The 21,725-nt window shown below is 37.2% G+C and overlaps 1 protein-coding gene across 1 annotated transcript; it reads right to left on the reverse strand.

Annotated features, from left to right (window-relative positions):
- Positions 1 to 3,940: 3,940 nt before the first annotated feature.
- Positions 3,941 to 5,109, reverse strand: LOC127965334 (von Willebrand factor A domain-containing protein 8-like). Its single transcript, XM_052566105.1, has 2 exons — positions 4,931 to 5,109; positions 3,941 to 4,188 (listed from the first exon to the last, which is right to left on the reverse strand). Exons 1-2 carry the CDS (start codon positions 5,056 to 5,058, stop codon positions 3,942 to 3,944), a joined length of 375 nt encoding a protein of 124 aa, XP_052422065.1. The 5' UTR covers positions 5,059 to 5,109; the 3' UTR covers position 3,941.
- Between the last annotated feature and the right edge of the window lie 16,616 nt (positions 5,110 to 21,725).

Genomic DNA, 21,725 nt, shown 5'->3' on the forward strand with positions numbered 1-21,725 from the left:
TCAAGACTGGAGTAATGATGCTGAAAATCTATCATAGGAATAAATCACATTTATACATACATTCAAACAGAAAACATCCATCCAACAAGTTATTTTTTCATTTTTAATCTAATAAATGTAGCCTTAATGAGCATAAGTCTTTTATAGACGTCTAAAAACTTTTCAGAAACATGAAAAAGTTTTATTAAACTGAATGGTCCATTGTCTTAAAACTGACAGTGAATTCAAAGTCTATATATATATATATATATATATATATATATATATATATATATATATATATATATATATATATATATTACACATACTACAGATAAACATATATCTTTATTGTTCATTTAATCTGTTAACATGTATTCATTACATCATTCTACATCTGAAACAGACCAAATCAAAATCTAAAGATATGAGGAAGACAATAATATTACATGCTGAGCTGCGATTAACAAGTCAACTCAGACTTAAATTATGACCTTCAATGGCTGTTATTGTCAGTCATTACATTGTTTTTTACAAGACATGTTGGCGCTCACAAAATACAATTAATCCTGATGAGTAGTAAACGAGGCCTGTGTGGGTGAATGAAATGTGATGATTCATTTATTTGCTTATGCTGGAGTCTTGGCACGCCATTTCAGTGTGGCGGTGCACATATGTGTGAACATGCATGCTGTGTTCTGCCCTTCAAGGCACAGAGGAGCCGTTTGGGCTCTGTTCCAAAACCTTGTGACCTGCTTTGCTGTTTACAGAATACATATCATAACTGAAATTAAACTCTTAAAGGATGCTCTGCATTGGCAGAAACTCGTACAAATGGTGCTCTTTGCATAAAAGGATTTTTAAAGGATTTTGGTGTTGGCATGATGCTAAGCTAATGGCATGACAATCAAATAAGCACAACATCCCACATGGAAAAGCACTTGAATTAATTTGTTGCTTTAATTCTATAGTTGCTGTGGTAATATAACAACTATAGTAATATAAACGGTCCCACTTTATATTAGGTGGCCTTAACTACAATGTACTTACATAAAAAATAAGTACAATGTACTTATTTTGTTCATATTGTATTGTAAAACACTTTTGCTGCTATTGAGGTGGGATGGGGTAAGGTTAGGGAGAGGGTTGGAGGTATGGGTAAGTTTAAGGGTGGGTTAAGGTGTAAAGTATGGGTCAACAGTGTAATTATAAATGTAATTACAGAAATTAAATACAGATGTAATTACATGTCATTTTTTTTTTAAATGTAAGTACAATGTCAAAATATGTATGTACACAATAAGTACATTGTACTACAATATTAATTAAAATGTAAGTACATAGTAGTCAAGGCCACTTAATATAAAGTGGGTCCATATAAACAAATTACTAGTAAAGTACACTACTGTATATTTATTATAGTTTATCAGTTCGCTATAGTTAATACTATACAGTTTGCTATAGCATTCATTTAAGTTCTGTAAATACTATAATATATACAGTATAATATACTATTATAGTATGGTTCAAAAACACTATAGTATTACTATAAATTACTATAGTATTTTTTCATGTGGGATGTCACAGTACACACAAATAGAGAGTGAAATAGTAAATTTTGAATTGTCCTCTGAACTGTTATTTGGATTACATTCGTTAAGCAAAACAACTCACATGTTCAAGGCCCAGAAAGGTAGTAAGGACATCATTAAAATAGTCCATGTGACATCCGCAGTTCAGCTGTAATGTTACAAAGCTAAGAGAACACTTTTTTTTGCACAAAGAAAACAATAATAGCAAACTTTAATCAACAATTCTTCTCGTTCGTGGCAGTCTTTGATGTCACGTGGACTATTTTAATGATGTCCTTACTACCTTTCTGGGTCTTGAATGTGGTAGTTCCCTTGCTGTCTATGGAGGGTCAGAAAGCAGATATCTTAATTTGTGTTCTGAAGGTGAATGAAGGTTTGGAATGACTTGGAGTAATTAATGACAAATTTGAAATTTTTTAAATCTCTTTAACTGAAGTATACTTTTGAGTTTAAGTAGGCAGCTCAGTAGGTTCTGGAAGAGAGTGTCCAGTAGAACTGTGTGTGTTTTCAGTAGAACGTTCCTGCTACCTGCTGGCTCTCCAAAGTTCAACTCATCACGCTGGGCAGATTCTATAAATTACAGTGCCACTTTCTCCTCGGCAACAACTCGGGAGTGTGGCGTAACTGGAGCCAGGAGCAGGATTCCTCAGCTCAGTGTGAGGGGCAGGGTGACAGGCCGGGCGTCAGCGGGTCCAGCGGACAGGAAGGAAAAAAAACCTGTTGACATACATAGAGCACTTGGAAATCAAGCATCTCAGAGCAGTTTACGCAAGCAGTGAAGAAGTACATGCGGTCAGGTGGACGACATTCCTCACTCAGCACTGCTAACATGGGCCCGGTGCAGAGCAGAGGTCAGGACAGGAAGTCTCCCTCAAGCTGACTCACAAACACAGGATGCACAGAAGGCTATACTTTTCTGCAGTAAAAATACCCTCATCTTCGGGTGCTGAAAACGCAACTTTGTCTGTTCTTTTGACCTGCTATTTCTGTGAGCCGCTGTTTTTCCTTTCGAGTTGCGCACAGCTCTGTGTCAGACCTGTCAGAAATCACGCATACATTTTCATCTGCGCTCATTTGGTTAAAGAGTGATGAGTTTGTAACTGGACGGCTGAGGAATGCGGTGTGGAATTGCATTTGAGGTTCCAGTTTCTCGTGGACGGGAAGAGATTTATGAGGAAGTCTTGGCTGATGGGGCAGAGGTGGTGTGCGGCTGACTCTCTCTCTCTCTTTCTCCTTCGCCTCCATAAGTTACAGGATGTGTGCACTTTACAATGATGTTTTTAGAGGACACTGGGAAAATCCCAACAAACTTGACGAAAGAGTGCAAACTCTTACATAACATAGGGCTCTTGAAAACAAAACCGGTTACACTCAGACACGCCTCATGTTCTAATAATACACTCTTAACCAGAGCTGGGCAATAAATATATATTTGATACTTACAATATTCCCAAGGATGTGTTAGTGGTATGTATAAAATCAAGCAACTTTGCTGTAAATATTAATTTGTACTTATTTTACAATATCATTTTGTAGTATATAATAATGTAATAATGCAATATTTCCTAATAACATGCTATTTAGCAAGTTTCGCAGCTAAATTAAACAGTATCATGAGAACTGTTTGTCACCCAATTGGGGGGGGGGGGGGGGTTCAAAAGTACATGCATTAAAAAGGGATGCTAAAAACAGAGCTGATTTTGACAAGGTAAAAAGGATGTTGTATGTTACTATGTTAAATTTAAAAGTTATTTTCATTGAGACCCTAAAGAATCATATCAACTTGTGGACAATGGGCATCCAATGACTCCTTTAAAACAACAACAGTCAAAATTTAAATATCATCTATTAATAATTCCATAACACTATGCACTTGTACAGATATTCTAGACTCGTACAGTTCAGTCCTGGTACATCACAGAATAGCTATGGATTTGTATGTAGTATAGTCCATACAAAAACACGTGCCCCTTGAGTCTGGTGTACGGGTGTATGGAGTGCAGAGAGGTCTCTGGTCTTTTTTGACATATCCAGGACACCAAATAAATAAATAATTATCTTACCATTTCTATGGGAATTTTACTTTTTTTGTAATTCCATTTATTCCCAATGTGAATTCTCATTACATGTATTCTGAACTTATTATTGTATTGAAGGAATATGTTAAAATATATGTGTGTTTTTTTTTAAATCAGCTTACATAAACAGTAATGTTTCACTTTTTTTTACTGTATTCATGGGCATTTCACTTATTAGCTTTTTGTAATTCCATTTATTCTGAATGGGGATTCTCATTTCTGTCATTCCAAACTATAAATATAAATATATTACATTGCATTAAAATAATGAAAGGGAGAAAATGTGCTCAGTTTAAGTATAATTCCTTTTTAGTCTTTCTTTTGTTTTTCCAGTAAAATGTAACCCTGATTTTCTGTTGCTCCGTGATGCAGAGATCACTGTCATCAGTGACATGTCAATTTCAGTGTGATTCGCCCAACTGCAGTTCTCTCGGGCACTGGACAGCATGGTGGATGTGAAAATCTGCTGAAGGATTTGGGGGATCTGCTTGGTGTCCATGGTGACAAAAGATCGCCCGGCCGGCAGTGTCCTCTGGAGCCTGGATGTCGGAGAGAAAGAAAAGAGCCCCCACATCAAACATTAACAATGCAAATGAGCTTTTCCTCCCCAGTTCCTACTCCTGCCTAGGAGGGACAATGGCTGTCATTCACAGTGGGGCTGATCAGATACAGGGGCTTGGGAAAAGCCTGTCGGTTAAGAGGCTGAAAGCAAAGTCCTTTCACTTAGCTGCCACCCCTCCCTCCTCACTAATCATTCATTACTGTCATTTAGTCCCTTTAAAAAGAAGACACATGGACTGCTCTTTAAATCACGGAGGCCATGAAAAGACAGTCTATATGGGACATGTCCGACCACCACAGTGGCGCCTTCCGCATGCCTTCAAGCTCTCCTTATGTGCCCTCTGTGAGTCAAGACCCACAAAATCCACCAAATAACATGAACAATGCACCAAAGAGAGCTTACATGAGCCTATAGACTCTTGTCTTTTATTGGAAAAAGGACTTACAAATCACACAGGCCACAGTAAAGAGATGACAGAAAGGGAATGCTAATTACATTTCGAACTCATTATACCTTATATTGCCGCCCTAAACATTCGAGACTTTGCACTGCAATTAGCACTGAGATGGCCCTTGTTTTTCTTAAGTGAACTCTAGAAACAAACTTTCCCTGCACGGCAGTTCTGCTGAAATGCCACTGGCTGCTTCTAATCCAGGCTTAACCTTTAACCAAGCACACTAATGTTTAACATGCAAACTGCTGCGGGACATCGACCTCACCTGTCCGCCTGATCTCCCAGGGAACAGATGAAGACGGCGAACGCATTGACCTGCGGGTTACTGGTGAGGGTGCATGCGAACCGGTCGAGGCTGATCCTGTAGCGCTCCAGGTTGGTGTCTCTCAGCATGATGACGAAATGCTTGTCGCTTCTTCATGCGTCAGCTCCTTCATGGCATGTTCGGTGCCCTCCTGCGTGTAGTCTCCACTCATGCAGAACTGCGAGTGGACATGCATGGTCTCGGACGGTGGCGTACAGCAGAAGAAGAGGTTATAATGCATATTCAGACCATATACGAAACAGTTTGTTTTGAGTGCACTTCCTGTGGGTTGGCTGGCGCACACAGTTTACACATTGAAGTTAAATACAAAAACAGCCAGAAGCCTTGGAGTTATGATTGATGATCAGTTGACTTTCTCAGACCACATTGCTAAAACTGTCCGATCCTGCAGATTTGCTTTATTCAACATTAAGGAGATCAGGCCCTTTCGGATCATGCTGCACAACTCCTTGTTCAAGCTCTTGTTCTGTCCAGGCTGGACTATTGCAATGCTCTCTTGGCAGGTCTTCCAGTCAGTTTTATCAAACCTTTACAGCAGCAAGATACATTTTTAATGAGCCAAAAAGAATTCACGTCACACCTCTTTTTATCAATTTGCACTGGCTAGCAATAGATGCTCGCATAAAATTCAAGGCATTGATGTTTGCCTACAAAACCACCACTGGATCTGTACCTTTACCTAAGTTCATTACTTCAGACTTATGTGCCCCTCTAGAAGCTTGCATTCTGCAAGTGAACGTCGCTTGATTGTGCCATCCCAAAGAAACACAAAGACACTTTTATGGACTTTTAAATTAAATGTTCCCTCCTGGTGGAATGACCTCCCCAACTCAATCCGAGCAGCTCAACTCAATCCGAGTACCATCTTCAAGAAAAGGGCTTAAAAAAAACATCTCTTCCATCTTTATTTGACCCTCTAACTTTTGCACTCACTATTCTAATTTAATTCTTAAAAGTGTATTCTATATAATTTATTTTCAATTTTATACAATTATAAAAAAGACCTCTAACACTAGCTTGCTTCATTCTTTTTCTATTCTATTGGTTTTCTTTTTATTTATTTTATTATTTAAAAGCTTTTGCTATGTGTACTGTGTTCAACCTTACTGAGACTTCTTATAGCACTTACATATCATTGCTCTTTTGTTGCTTTTAATTGCTTCCATTGTCCTCATTTGTAAATCACTTTGGATAAAAGCATCTGCTAAATGACTAAATGTAATGTAAGTTGATTCTGGACAACACATCAGTATTTTTGCACATGGTTAATAGTCTAAAATATGCCGCACTTCCACCGCAGGAACTTTACCCAGGAACTAGGGACTTTGGGATGGTGTTTCCATCGCAGGAACCAGGAACTAAATAAAGTTCTGGGTAAAAAAATGCCTCTCAGAAAGTCCCAGCTGTAGTTCTTTTTCAAAGTTCCGGAAGTTTCTGGGGCGGGACTTGGGCACTAAACATCCTGATTGGTTGAGTTCACGCAGCATTGGTTGAGTTCAACCACCATTTATTCAGATTATTTCCTAAATATTACTGTTATTGTGTCATGAAATTTAGTTTTAAATGTATTTCAGGCGAGAATGTAGTTATTTTAAACTCAAATCTGCAGTTTATTTAAAAAGATTAAAAAATGTGTTTTGTTGATTTCGGAGATGATCAGCTCCACGCGATCAGTGGGAGCTCAGTGCTCATTTTCACTGACTAGAGCAGTCTCGACTCGACTAGCCCTTCTGACATTAGCCGCTAGCTCTTACGTCTCTTTAGTGGTTAAACATAACATATAATTCGTTTTGGATTAATTTAACAGGTAATCTTTGGTCTTTATTCAACTAATCCATTAATTTGTTAAAATAAAAAATAAAAAGAGGCTATATAAAAATGTATGCTATACATGTAGGCTTTTCCATTTCCATTAACTACATTTCTGCGGCTATTAGTATGTTTAAATGAAATGAAAGGAGGCGACAGTGTTTATATCATATTTTGTCTTATTGTTAATATACAGAGAGGAAAACTGCAGTAGCCAAGGCGAGCTGACTGATGTTATTAAGTATGCTGCTGTTTGCAGAATTACTGGTCTTACGTCGTCCCGTCCGCAGGAGATCACACTCCCAAATCGAACTCGCAAAGTCCTAACAATTGAGGATGCAAGTCCAAAATTTGCATACTTTGTATTGAGAAACGCAGGCAGTTTTACTTCACCAGACTATTTGCCTAATCTTCATGGTACTTTAGACCGTGGTGGAAATGCAGAAAGCAACAGGTCTGGGGGAAAAAAGTTTGGTGGAATTGCGGTGGAAACGCAGCTATAGCTGCTGGAGGATTATCTGCCTCATTTGAGCATACTAGTTTTTTTACCTGCTGTCCGATTAGACACACTTTCAACTTGTTTGAAATTTGAGCTGGCACACACTAGAACAGCACAGGCACACTTTGACATATAAGAGGTCATTGTGTTATAAAGACATCCTGTAAGTTTCAGAACTCTACACTTTCTTGTTAGTCTAAAAACAGCTTATATTGAAGCCATATACGAAACAGGGCCTTATATTGAAGCCAGTCCGCCAAATCGACAGTCAGACTGCATTGGTTTAGCATATGTTCTGTTCTTTGATGTGTTAGTGTGGATAAGCACCGCCTCCACAGAAGATGATCAACGCCTGCTTATACATCACTGCCTGTTTAGCCCCATCCAGGAAATAAAAATATTACAATAGGTAAATGACAAGAGCAGAAAATGCAGGTATACACAGAAACCAAAGAATAAAATTAATTTGAAGAAATGTATTCTTCATAGTTCACTTCATTTTACCACGGATTTGTTTCCAAACAAAGCCAAATTTGATGCAGATTTTCAAAAGATTAAACTAAAGGTCAATGCTGTGCCAACTATATTGGATCTGACAGTAATGTCGCAACCCACAAGTGTGAGTAACTGTTTTCATTACATGATCACTATCGCTTTATCTATTAAACAGAGCGTTTGATGAATTTTTTATGCATTTTTAACCTAAATCACAGCAGTGTGAAAGCTGTGAAAGATGTAGACGTCAAAAGCAACTGATAGCCAATCATAGCAGTGGGCGTTTACTTCTGAGTCTACAATCTGCCACGCCTTTCCAAACACAGCGTTGCCAAAAGCGTTCTAATAAGGGGGGTAAAAACAGGACAGAAAATAGCCTATTACTTTAAAATTAGGATGCTTTTGATGTTAATATTTTAATAATATTTTAAGTTGACCTCAGAAATCAGTACAAAATAAAAAAAAAACACAAAGGGAATTCATGACAACTTTAAAGGATTTTTTGCAGTGATGGCTGAAACCTGGGTAACTAGAATTTTGCTTTGGAAAAAAAATGGGATTGTTCCAGTTTTTAAGGCCCCAATCTGGCTGCAGTCGTGCGTCAGTGAATCCCAGAGAACATCTCTGAGAATTTATGCTTGACTTTCTTCCTGATGTGGTCACATAAGACAATAGGAGGAATTCTAGGAGTAACGCTGTCTCCTACGTCAGCACATGTGAATTCATAAGAGCATCGACTTCAAAACAAACACGGGAAATGAGGTCACCCCTGCATCACAGAAGCATTACTGTACCTTCAAAACATTCAGCCTCTCTTTGCTGTTCTTGGGCACTTTGTCACATCTGACCAGCTCTATGTCAAACCCGTCTCCAGAGTGCCACATAATATCATACTGCAGAAGAAAAAAACAGGTAGGAGGAGAAGTGTTAGACCACACTGCTAAGAAAACAACAAGCCAAACAATGATCTGCCCAATGCAGTGTACAATAGGGTATTTTTGTCATTTTAGATTTCTGAGATGTGTCAAAAATGGACATCAAGATGAGACACATTTGACAAGTGAGACAGGACACACACCACAATACTGGATAATACTCTACCATATAACTGTACAACAGTTTCTGTCTGGAATCCATCACAAAGAAAACTCAAAGTTTTAGAACATTTATGTAGACTTTGCGATCAGAATCTCAGAGATTAATTTTTTCACAGATAATAAAGTTTATTCCATAAACAGCATTTACTTCCAAGTCACAAAATCCTTGTGATGTGATGCTGATGTAAATAAGTTATTATTACATAACCATCTGGATGGCAAACACATAGTTTTGATGTTATGAATTACACTCATGAATAGTCAAATCAAAATGAGAAGTTTCATAATAATCTTTTGTCCAGCTCAACAGTGAGCGGGTGTCTTTGCCAACAATGCAGCAGTTGATGGCATTGACAATCTGAAATACATCAAATTCCATTACGTCAATGTCTTCTGCCGTATCGTATCAAGGGGACACTAGTCTCAGACCTCAAGCAACATGCCCATGGATGCATACTGTAAAGCAAGGTTGCAGAAGTTGATTGAAATTCCTAGATCAGATCTGACCGCTTAACTTTACACAATATCTGGAAGTCTGAGTGGACTGGTTTTAATCTGTATAACATATTTTCAAGGTTACTTTATCAGAAAAATCGTCAGTTTGGACCAGACTCTAGTGTTGATTGTCAAAGGTTGACAATATGAGACTAAAGGAACACAGAGTACTGTGTAACCAGCAGAGCTAAGCGGATCTAGGGAGAAGTGAGAAGAAAGTATGTGACACCTGCCTTTAGATCAAAGGTGAATGAGCTATCAGATGCACGTTTATGTAATGCAGATTATGTAAGTGTCACAGAGAAACAGATATATGACAGGCCAGCTGGAAGAGCAAGCAGCTCGTTTAACAGCTAACATGGGGCCATAAAGTCTGGTGGCCCTCACACACACACACACACACGAACAAACACACACACACATGCACACACATTAACATACTGACCATCTCACATTTCACTGTCACTTTATTCATCCATTACACTCTACAGTAACTGAGCACAAAAGCAAGTATCAGTACTGTGTCAGCAAGTATATATATATATATACTTTTTTTGCATTTAAAAAAAAAAATTATTTACATTTTTATTTCATGAAAATGTTAAGCAGAACAACTGTTTTCAGCTCTAATGATAGATAACAAGAAATGTTTCTAGAGCCGTAAATCATCATATTAGAATGATTTCTGAAGGATCATGTTACACTGAAGACTGAAAACTCAGCTTTGCATCACAGGAATAAATTAAAATATATTCAAATAACTTTATTTTAAAGTTATTTTAAATTGTAATAATATTTCTCAATATTACTACAATTATTTTACTGTATTTTTTGATCAAATAAATGCAATCTAGCTCTGTATAAGAAACGTTTATTTCAACCAAAGATCTAAATCAGAGATGCTGCTAATTACAACCTCTATTTTATTTGAACTGCACTAGCTGCACTTGTTATGGACTTAATGGAAAATAAGCGCGTTAAAAATCATCACTACTATGGAGGACCAAACCTGCAGATATAAAATAATAGTAAAAATAATAAAATAAATAAATAAATGACATGATAAAAACTAATTTGGTGCATTTGTTATTACATTTTATCTTAAATAAATTTTTTATTACCCTTTTAATTTTTTTTTCATTGGTTTGGTCCTCCACACTACTGTTTTTTGTTTTTTTTTTCATGGTCAAAAATGCATAATAAAATTTAAGCAATCAATAAGGATGCAATGCCGTGCACTGTGATTGAGTGATAGAAGAGTTTTCAGTGCCGTTGGTAGCCAAATTACTACAACGTACACAGCTGTTTTATAAATATAACCCAATCTATATTTATATCGTCCAGTCTAAGATCTGACCCCACACATCGAAAGTGTTGATGCACATTAGAGCAGAGCAGGATAATGTGAGCCATTGATAGCCGCAGCTGCATCTTCCGCTGTCTTCCTCCCCCAAACTCCCCGGGATGGAGATAACAGATCATCTTTTGTGCCTCCCCTACAAATCTTTGAGCAGCTCCCAACAAGAGCCATGATTCACTGCCTCCAGAGCATCTGCCAGTAGTTCAGACGGACAGAGACGGAGAGATGGAGGCAGGAAAAAGAGGAACATCAAGTAAAAGAGAGACTGAGAGACAGATGCGTCCCAGAGAGCTGCTAACCACTAATCTAAACCTAAACCAGCATGACCGTCTCCATGGCAAACGATACCTTACTTCATTTTTATTTCCAATGGCAACCTCCATAACAGTGTGACAGCATCTGTGTTGGGGACATCCCTATTACTCATCAGAAGGGCCCAGGGTTTTCACTCTTTGAGGCTGTTTCCATGGTGTGTTGCCTGGACAAGGTTTATTGTAAACAGATTTGGCTATTTTTATTGAGTTTGTGGTGAGAAGACTCCTACAGATCAGCATGCACTGACTATATTTGAACTCTGTGGTCAACTTGAGATGAGATGGCCATCAAAATTTGTTTGACTGAGCAAAGGCTTCAATTCATTTTAAATGAAAGGCTCTGTCCCAAAAATTAGTGAGACACCTTGCTGTCTAAATATTCTAGTCTTTAAAGGCAGCAATTTCATTCAAATGTAATGACTGAGCTGGTAATCTGGTGCTGGTTAGTTTAAACCATTCTTCCAGCCTGACTAAAATCTCTCTAACATCAGTAAACCAGGAGAGATTTTTTTTTCTTGGCAGGGATGTTGCAAAGCTATGATGATGTTTTACTGCCAAAAAAAAAAAAAAGTAAAAAAAATAGAAGATTTCAAGATTGAAGAGAAAAAGGTACAAATTACAAGAATAAAGTCGTAGCAATATGATAATTAAGTCAAAATTAAAAGAATAAAGTCAGAATAAAGAAAAAATATTTTGAGAGAAAATTCAGAATTATGAGAATGAAGTCCGCAATATAATAATAAAGTCTAAATATTTTTAGAAGTCAAAATTACAAAATTATGAGAATAATGTAGCAATACGAGAATAGTCAAAATATTTTGAGAAAAAGTAAAAATTGTCAATAGTCAAACTAATTTGAGAAACATTTTTTTTAATAAAGTCGTAGCAATACGAGTATAACGTTAAAATTACGAGAATAAGGTCAGCAATATGAGAATAGTCTAAATATTTTAACTTTAAAGTCAAATATTTTGAGAGAAAAAAGTATGTTACGAGAATAAAGTTGCAGCAATACAAGACTAATCAAAATATATTAAAAAAAGTCTAAATTATGTCAATATAGTCTTATCAATACAATAATAGTCAAAATATTTGGAGAATAATGTCAAAATTATGAATAAAAATGAGCAATATGAGAATAAAGTCAAAATTATGAGAATATATTAGAAATATTTTGAGAAAAAAAAAATCTGTTTTAAGCTGTAGCAATTACAAAATTAAAGTTAATTAAAGTGGTGTACCAGCCACCCAATAACAGCAATACGATTTGTGCTTTTGGCACTTTTAATATAAAACAAAGTCTCAGCTCTCACATACTGTTTTATAGCAAAACAATGCAAACAGTATGAATATGTGTTTTTCACGCTCTTTAATGAAGCGTGACAACGCTGTAGTCGTCTCATTTCAAGCAGCATGTGTATCAATCATTTTTGATTTTGCAACTAAATTCTTGTAATCTTGACATTACTCTCAAAATATTTTGACTTTATTCTTGTAATTCTGACTTTGTTGTAGTATTGCTATGACTGAATTCTCATAATTTTGACTTTTCTCAAATAATTCAAATTCAATCTCATAATCTTGTGCTACTACATACTGACCCCAAACTTTTGAAGAATACTGTACATTTACAACCACTTGTGATCAATTCCATGGAGCGCTTCAGGCGGCCGTCCACACCATTAAAGCGATACATGCTGCCAGAGATGTCCGCTAGCAGACGAAAAGCTTCGGCTTCTGCTGAGGAGACCCGAGCTGCAGCCAGACCAGAGGAAAAACCAAAGTCATCCACACATCCAGACTCAAATGACCAGACTAATATTTCATTAGGAAAATTGTTAAAAACAGTTACTATGTGGCTGCATTAATTACATTTATAGTTAATCAGAAAATAACATTCATACATTATTTATTCACCCTGTGCCTTTCCAAACTATTTATGCTTTTCTTTTTCCCCCATGGAACCAAAATGAGAAATTTGGAAGAATGTAGGTGCTTCTCTTTTCCACACAACAAAATGTCATAATGTCCACCACATGTTGTTTCATCTAATATTTCTTGTTTCTTGTCTGTCATTAAAATGTCTGTATCTGAGGCATCATGTGCATCGCATTAAACACTTTCATCAACTTATAAGTTATAGCTTTTATTATAGCTACTGTATATGGGTGCTATAGTTTTTCTTTCTTTCAATACACTTGGCCAAAGAGAAAACTTTGTATGTTTCCTAAATACCTGCAAACACTATTGGCCCTATCATACACCCGGCGCAACCCATTGCAAGGCGCAGCTCAAGTTTGCTAGTTTCAGTCCAGCGCTGTTTGCCTTTTCCCGTCCAGCACCACATTGTTTAATTAGCAAATGCATTTGCTCCTATGTGTGCGCCCATGGGTGTGCTGGTCTAAAAAAGAGGTGTGTTCAGCTGCATTGTTGGCGCATTGCTATTTTAAGGAGCTGAAAATAGACTGCGCCATAGACCAACTCAAACCTGGTCTAAATTCTGGCGCAATGTTTTTTCTTTGTTATTTAAAGAGCACACACGCTGCTTATTAAACACAGGGACGCACAGCAGCACACAAACATGCCAAATATTACAAATTAAAAGATTGCAATGCATAATATTTTTTGTAAGCTAATTAAATATATATAAATATGCTTACATGTCATAATGGATAGTCATCGTATGTATCAGAATTAATCTATTTGCTCACACACGAGCAGCTTTGTTTCATCTCGGAGACGCGTTCTGTTTTTTGTACTTGTGCAACGAGTACAGGCACGAGTGCAACTGACTTTTAAAGGGAATGGAAGATGAGACTCTGATTGGTTTATTGCACGTTACGCCCAAAAAACACCCATTACTCATTAAGAGAATAGGGACAACCCGTTTAGACCATGCAGCCGAGCGCGCCGTCGTTAAAATAGCAAAAGTGGATTTGGCGTGCACCTCCGCCGTGTGCTTTACACTTTTTTAAATTTATTTTCTTAATAAAAATTAATGATTCTAAAAATAACACTTCATGGTTGAATCATTCACAGTAAGATCAGTAACATTAATAAAACTGAATTTTCCTTTCATGCCAACTTGATTATTTAACCTAACTACGGTTATTTACTGTAAACGAGAGAATGTGTATTCGTGTGTGTTTGTATTTGTTCTATGTTCAAATTGTTTTCCTATTATAAGCACATAGAACAACGTTTTGAGAGGTGCAACACTAGCACTATAACAAAATAAAACAATATGTAAATAAATGAAATGAACAATACATTTTTACTTATTATATGGAACTGTAGGTAAACAATGTTAAGAAATGGAACCTTACAGGTAAAGTGTTACTGCAGAACAAAAGTAATATACAAAATATTAGAAATTTTCTAACTAAATTGTGAGCATGCATTTCTCAGTCATAACCACGACCCCCAGAGGGTCCTTGACCTCCTCGGCTTCAAACATGGATCCTAATATCAACAAACACCCATAGAAGCACTTCCACATGTGGCTGTCGTTACATGGGCGAGCATGTCAGGTCTCCATGAAGAACAATTGGCAAACACGTCACTGTTGATCACACACACACACACACACACACACACATGAACACAAGGCACAGGCATGTGAACACACACAGATCCAGACACAGTCACAGACATACACACCTCTTTCACCCATCATTATTATACAGGTAGTGAGGAAAGAATATGCTCTTGCACAAGTTCTAGACAGAAATGTGAAGTAATAAAGAGTCACGAGCTGAAGATGGCACCCCAGGGACTGACTGAACGGATGAGATCATCTGCTCTATTCTGTGTCACATCTCAAGTCTCTAATGCTCCATCTCCACACAAATGCAGCCATTGCTTAAACAGATTTCAGACCTGAATGATGAAAGGCTGGACTACGTTACAGCATAACCTGGCCACAAACAAAAACAGCACCCCAGAGCTTTTATTAATGACACATATTCCCATGTGTTAATCAATAACTAGAATGTTTGATATTAAAGTTATCTGAAACCATTTTGTGTAAATAAATTAAAAAAAATAAAGCACAAACATCAATCATTATGTAAAAATAGAGGAAATGAGCATGCACAATTAGCTTCTCAAAATCTGCAAATGAAAAACGTTATTTTTATTATTTTTTTTTTTTGGAAACTTCTGAAAAACATAACTAAGTATAACATTGTAAACAGCATTAATAGTCCTCAAGCATGTGTCTCAGCAGAGTCTCTTTGAGTGCATGTAGCACACACTACAGCACGACCTGCTGCAAACACGTCAGGGAGGTGTGTGAACCTTCAGGAGAGTAAAAAAAACATATGCTACTACCATGATGAGCAGTGATTACAGAGTAAAGACACAGCTACAAATGTGCTGTTTTGCTCTTTTTACAGCTTTCATATACATTCCTTTGAAGATAGAGGAGCTGTATATGTTTTTTTCTTTTCGTGTGTGCTTCTTTGTTCACCATACATTCAAAAGTTTAGACAAACTTAACTAAATTTATATTTCTCATTATCTTAGTCCACTATTATGGCTTTTTTTTAAATAACCTTTCATGCAGTGTGTAACACAGCTCTAGTAAATGAAAACGTCCTGCAAAGTTTTAAATCTGAAATTGCACTGTCTATAAAGACATTGTCCCTCAAAAGAAAGAGTCGACTCTGAATCATTGAAATGAGTCGATTTTAAAATGAATCCCAAGCCGTTTCATGTTGATGTCACTAGGTGCCACTTTTGGAGCGGTTTCCCTGGTAACGCTGTACACAAAGCAACACTGCGCTCACAAACGCTGCTCTATCAGTCAGGCATGATGAAATAAAAATGAGAACAATCACAGCAGATTAGTGTCATGCAAAGGAGGAGTTTGGAAAAAATTAATAGTTAAACTCATCGTTTGGGAGTTGTTGAGCAAGTCAGGTAAAAATAAATGCATATTATTATACGATGAAAGTTTTTTATATATTTATTTATTTTACCTTGCATGCATGTCAACCTCTTGGTGGGGACTCCCAAAACCATAATATGAGCCTTTCATAACCAATAATAGGGGCACTTTAATAAATAAATATAACTGCGTATGATTGTTTCCCTCCCATAATATGCAGCCAATAAGCACACATTTGATATTTTTTATACTGTATTTCATTTTTAATGCAGTTGGAAACTGGACAGGAAAGGATAAGTGGTCAATGTTTTTCTAGTAGTGTCTCAATAGTGTTTAAAAAGCATTGCAAGGTGGACACAACAAAACTGGTTAAAAGCTGTAGAATTACTCCAAGTTGTTGAAAATAATACAGAATGTGTAGACGTTTCCAAACTCTGAGTGTGTGTCGGCATCTTTAGAGGAGCAAATGAATAGGCACTGGTCAAATTACTATCTGGAAAAGCCCGAGCGGTGAACAGAGGCTCAGGGTGAGGCGGAGGTTAAGTTCTTCTCAGGACAGAACCTGTGCAGAGCGATGCCAGCGCGCTCATCTGGACCACACACAGGCCTGTGCGTCTGCCAGCTCTCTTTACAGCACTATCGTAGGTGAAAGGAGATAGCGCTGATTTAGAGGAGCGGACTGTGAAAGACAGACAAGAGATAATCCATGTCACCATGTTTTCACATAAACACATCTGTCTTTGAGCAGAGCTCCTCACACGGGCTGCCAAAGAGGAACCTGATCCTCCCAATGGCTGGAGCCGGCGCTCTGTTCACACAACACAGGGAATCCTCACGAGCACTCGGCTCAGAGCGCACACAGATCTCAGATCAGATCGAGCCGCCGCTGCACGCTTTGTACAATGTAGATGGGGAAAATAGCTGGTCTTCAATCAGCATTTTCTGAGAAACTCCACCCTTGTTCCAGCGCTCTGTCCACCCACACACAAACAAAAAAGACCAGGCATGCTACCGGACATCTCTCCATACAGAACGAGGGCTGTCTGTGTCCATATCGACAGATCAATCGGGCCGGGCGCCTAATAATAATATCAACGCACGCTGGGAGTCACAGGATGTCTTGGCTCTTGTGAGTTGGCAAGGTGAAAGAAAAGTGTCTGTGTGGTGCACTGCACACTAGAGCTTGCACGAACAATCAATGAGACTAATAGGCAAGCCAGTGACTCTTATCACTGTATCATATTCAAACCCAAATGAAACTATGAGTATGCAATGCCGTAGTTATGTCGTCAGTTAAGTCATGTAGTTACAACAAAGGTGATTAAGCTGCCTTAAAACTGTGCATGTAAGTATTTATTATTTATGAGTAACATTTAAAGCAGTGTCAGATCTGTGTCAAGTTCAGCAGCTGCATTCACTGATGCTCCAGAAGGAAACAAAATGCATTAAGAGCTGGGGGTGAAAACTTTTGAACATGTTGAACTTTTTTTTTTTTTTTTTACATTTTGAACAAATTTTTCTTATTTTGTTGATATATATATATTTCTTCCATTTAATTCTGCCCTTCGTAATCAACAGAAGATACTTGTATGTTTCCCAGAACACAAATTAAGTACAATTTACCTTGATCTTCAAATTCTGAAAGTTTTCACCCCCCAGCTCTTAATGCATCTAGTTTCCTTCTGGAGCATCAGTGAATGTTTGAATCTTTTTAATAGTTGTGTTTGAGTGCCTCAACTCTCCTCAGTGTGAAAAGATGTATCTCAAAATCATACAGTCACTGCTTAAAGATTTTTCTGAAGAAGAGTTTTCAGTTTAAATGTTCAGAACAAACAAACAAGGGACCCATGCACAAACATCACAAAACAGAAAGACAGTCGTGGATCATCAGGTGACCACACACAGTATTAAGAAACTTTTGAATGGGCTTATTTTAATAATTTTTTGTCTTGTGGACTAAATGTAAACATCTTTTATTTACAATATTTGGACCCACTTTATATTAAGTGGCCTTAACTACTATGTACTTACATTTTAATTAATAATTTAGTACAATGTACTTATTGTGTACATACATGTTTTTACATTGTATTTATATTTTAAAAAAAAACGACATGTAATTACATCTGTATTTAATTTCTGTAATTACATTTATAATTACACTGTTGACCCATACTTTACACCTTAACCCACCCTTAAACTTACCCATACCTCCAACCCTCTCCCTAACCGTACCCCTATCCCACCACAATAGCAGCAAAAGTGTTTTACAATACAATATGAACACATTAAGTACATTGTACTTATTTTTTTATTAAAGTACATAGTAGTTAGGGCCACCTAATATAAAGTGGGACCCAATATTTTACTCAGGACAGTAATATATAAAAAATAACATGCATTAAGTATGACCTCTCTTATTTTTTTTTAATTATTCAAATTTTCACAGATTCTGCACGGGGTGCCCAAACTTCGAGCCCCACTGTATGTACATAAAATCATACATTTATTCAACAAGGACTTCTGAAAAAAGTAATAGCGTTAATGTTACCACAAAAATATTGAGTATATATAGCATAAGTGTTTTCAACATTTAAAATATGAAAAGTTTTTTTAGCAGTAAATCAGCATATTACAATGATTACTGTGTGACCCTGAAGTCTGGAGTAACGATGTTGAAAATTCAGCTTTAACATCACAGAAATAACTTACATTTCACAATATATTAAAATATAAAAGCTATTTTATATTGTTAAATCTCACAGTTTTTACTGTACCTTTGGTCTAATAAATGCAGCCTTGATAAGCACAAGATACTTTTTTTTCAAAACCATTGAAATCATGCTGAACCCAAATTTTGAAATTTATTGTAAGCCTTATCATAATGCAATTAAAATGATAAGTTAAAAAGTTTATCTAAATTTCACTAAAATTGAGATCAATAACATTTCCTAGCATGAAAATGTTTGGGAATGGCTGGACCCTGCTGAAGCAGGACTACTAGAGGTGTTTTCTGTACCTGCAGACTGTCCAGAATGATACCTGACCGCTCCTGAGAAACACTCGTATGTGGTGGCATCATACTCACTCATCTCCATTTCCTTGAGCCAGAAATAAAAACATGAGACTTCAGTCATAGAAACTAAATCTGCAGTGTTTACACTGACTAACCAGTAAAATTACTGCTCATGTGAGATTTCAACAAACCTCTAACCATACAGTAAATATTCAACTTTAGTGTGTGCCAATCTGTTTATTACATATATGAATAATTCTTCAAAATCATGTTTCTTATTAAGCAACCACTTAGCAGCCACCCTAGTAACCTCACATGCATATTCTTCTAGCATTGTGTCTGTGAGATTTGTACAGATAAGAGCTACTAACATTTTCCTCAGAAAATCTCTCTTCATTCAGACTCTTCCCCTGAGGCGTTTAAACTTGCAAACAATGTGTAGTAAGTCTTTAAGGAGCGTTCTGAGGCTGAGGATTTCAGAGGACATTGATCGACACAGGTTCTGTTTAGTCACACATTAAGTACAGCTGTCAAGATAGAGAATAACGCACACTTGAGGGTAGGAGATGTAGGATAAACATTTCTCTTGGGGCAAGTCCCTACAGCTCCACGACCAGCAACACACACACACACACACACACACACACACCCAGGTGCTCAAAGCCCAGTCAGACTCATCAGTTTGGGAATAATAAAGAAACCAAAGCTTATTTCAGTGGTTCTCAAACCTTTTGACTTGAAGGCCCCTAGATGTTTGAAAGACCCCCCCCCCCCCCACATTCCACCCCCATTTGAGACAAGATACCTTTAATTAATGAAGCCTAATATTAAAAAAAATTATACATGACTACGATACGAGAAATTGTATTTTTTGATACCTAAATTAATATATATTCTACATTTACACACGTAGAGAATGCAAAAGAAAATTACAAACCATACAAATACAATTGATACACATATTACACATATTACATACACATGTTAAATAAACTAGTTTTTCTAATACAGTTAACAGTTTAACATGCATATTTTATTTTGATTAACATTAAAAAGAGACAGACAGGTATTTAATTAGGCTGCTGTCCCTTTAAGACAGAATGAACTATTGACACATATGCAGTTTTCACTCACCTGTTTCTGTTCACTTAAGCCATAATGACTGTATTTACGTGAGATACTCTATTAATAGTACCATCAAACCAAACCTTAAGGACTGGCTAAGCAAGAGCTGCTATGTCGAGCCTTACAAACAATTTAATTTGTTTGTATTTATTTATTTTGTGGTGAAATATGGCCAGTTGCATCATGTTCCTGACAGGTTTTTTGAGGCTCCCTCAGTCATGTGATGCACAGGTGGGGTAAAGACAATAATCCCTAAACGGATTCTACAGTTAATCCTGCTCTTCTGCTCAGACCCAGGATGTGCCTGCATGAATGTGTGTGTGCGTTACAGAGATGCGTTTGATGTCATGAGGAGGAAACAGAGTGTGAAGAGCGTCTAGACCTCAGCGGCCCACAGAGCTCAGGTGCGATCACACACCCGCACTATCAGGCGTGAGATCAGACCAGACGGTGTGATCTGAAGCCCTATCTCAAAATACTGTGACACTGTGTTTCCTTTCAAAAGAAATCATCCCTCACCTCTCCATCAGCACCTGGAGCAAAAATGTCACAGAAGTGATCGTTTCTGTGCTACAAAAGATAATGCAACATGTAAGGAGCGCTCTCTTGTCGCTCGTGGTATCATCGCTCTCCTTCTTCCTGCTGTGTTACTCTTTCTCACACACGCACAGGCTGTGGGTTTCCTGTCTGGCCTCTGAAGCTCACATTCTTTGCACAGTGTTATTGGAGAGAGGACAGACTGCTGCTGCTATTTTCTCCTGAATTCCAAACCTGTCCACAGAGAGAGAGAGAGAGAGAAAGAGAGAGAGAGAGAGAGAGAGAGAGAGCTGGCCAGCGTGGCCCTGCAGCCAATGAGAGTGAAAAAGTGCTCTGTTTCACTCGACTGACTAACACAAACACAACAGAAACAGAGGAAATTGCTTCTAATAACTATATAATAGTCTTTTTTACAGCAAAAATATCAATATTCCCTTAAAACAAGATATATAAACATTTCATTTGTACGTTTTGGACAGATTTTTTCCCCTTAAAAAATGAAATACTTATTTAGAAACTGCATTTTGCATTTACTCTGGTTATCTTTGTGTGCTATTAAATTTGTTTGATGATCTGAGTCATTGCAGTATGATAAATATGAAAAAAAAAAAATTAAACAGGAAGGGGGCAAAAACTTATTCACAGCATTGTAGTTCAGCCAAATTGAAATAATATTTTTACAAAGTAAAGTTGTTTAGGTGCAACACATACTTGCAAAAAAGGTAGATAAGGTTCCTCTTCCTGTGGAAACCCCTGACACAAGCAATGTCAGCTGAGATTGAAATATTGTGAACGTGACAGAGAGCATGCAGATCACAACAATGTGCAGCACAAAGTGAACAAATGCCATCTGAGAGTAAAAGAATTCAACAGCACTACAAACAAACATCCACCCATCCTGCCCTGCGTTTCATGCCACCGTCTTAACACCATGCATAGAAAAGAACACACAATCTGAAGGAAGGATAGCATGCATTCCTCTGCTTCCCCCTTTGAATTTCTCACTAAATTTAATTTCAATGGCGACACACAGCTTTAAAAGGGGCCATATTCTGCACTTACCCAGTGTTTGTCCGCTACTAATCGTATTCAAGGTT

The sequence above is a fragment of the Carassius gibelio genome, chromosome B9 (assembly GCF_023724105.1).
Source record: "Carassius gibelio isolate Cgi1373 ecotype wild population from Czech Republic chromosome B9, carGib1.2-hapl.c, whole genome shotgun sequence".
NCBI lineage: Eukaryota > Metazoa > Chordata > Actinopteri > Cypriniformes > Cyprinidae > Carassius > Carassius gibelio.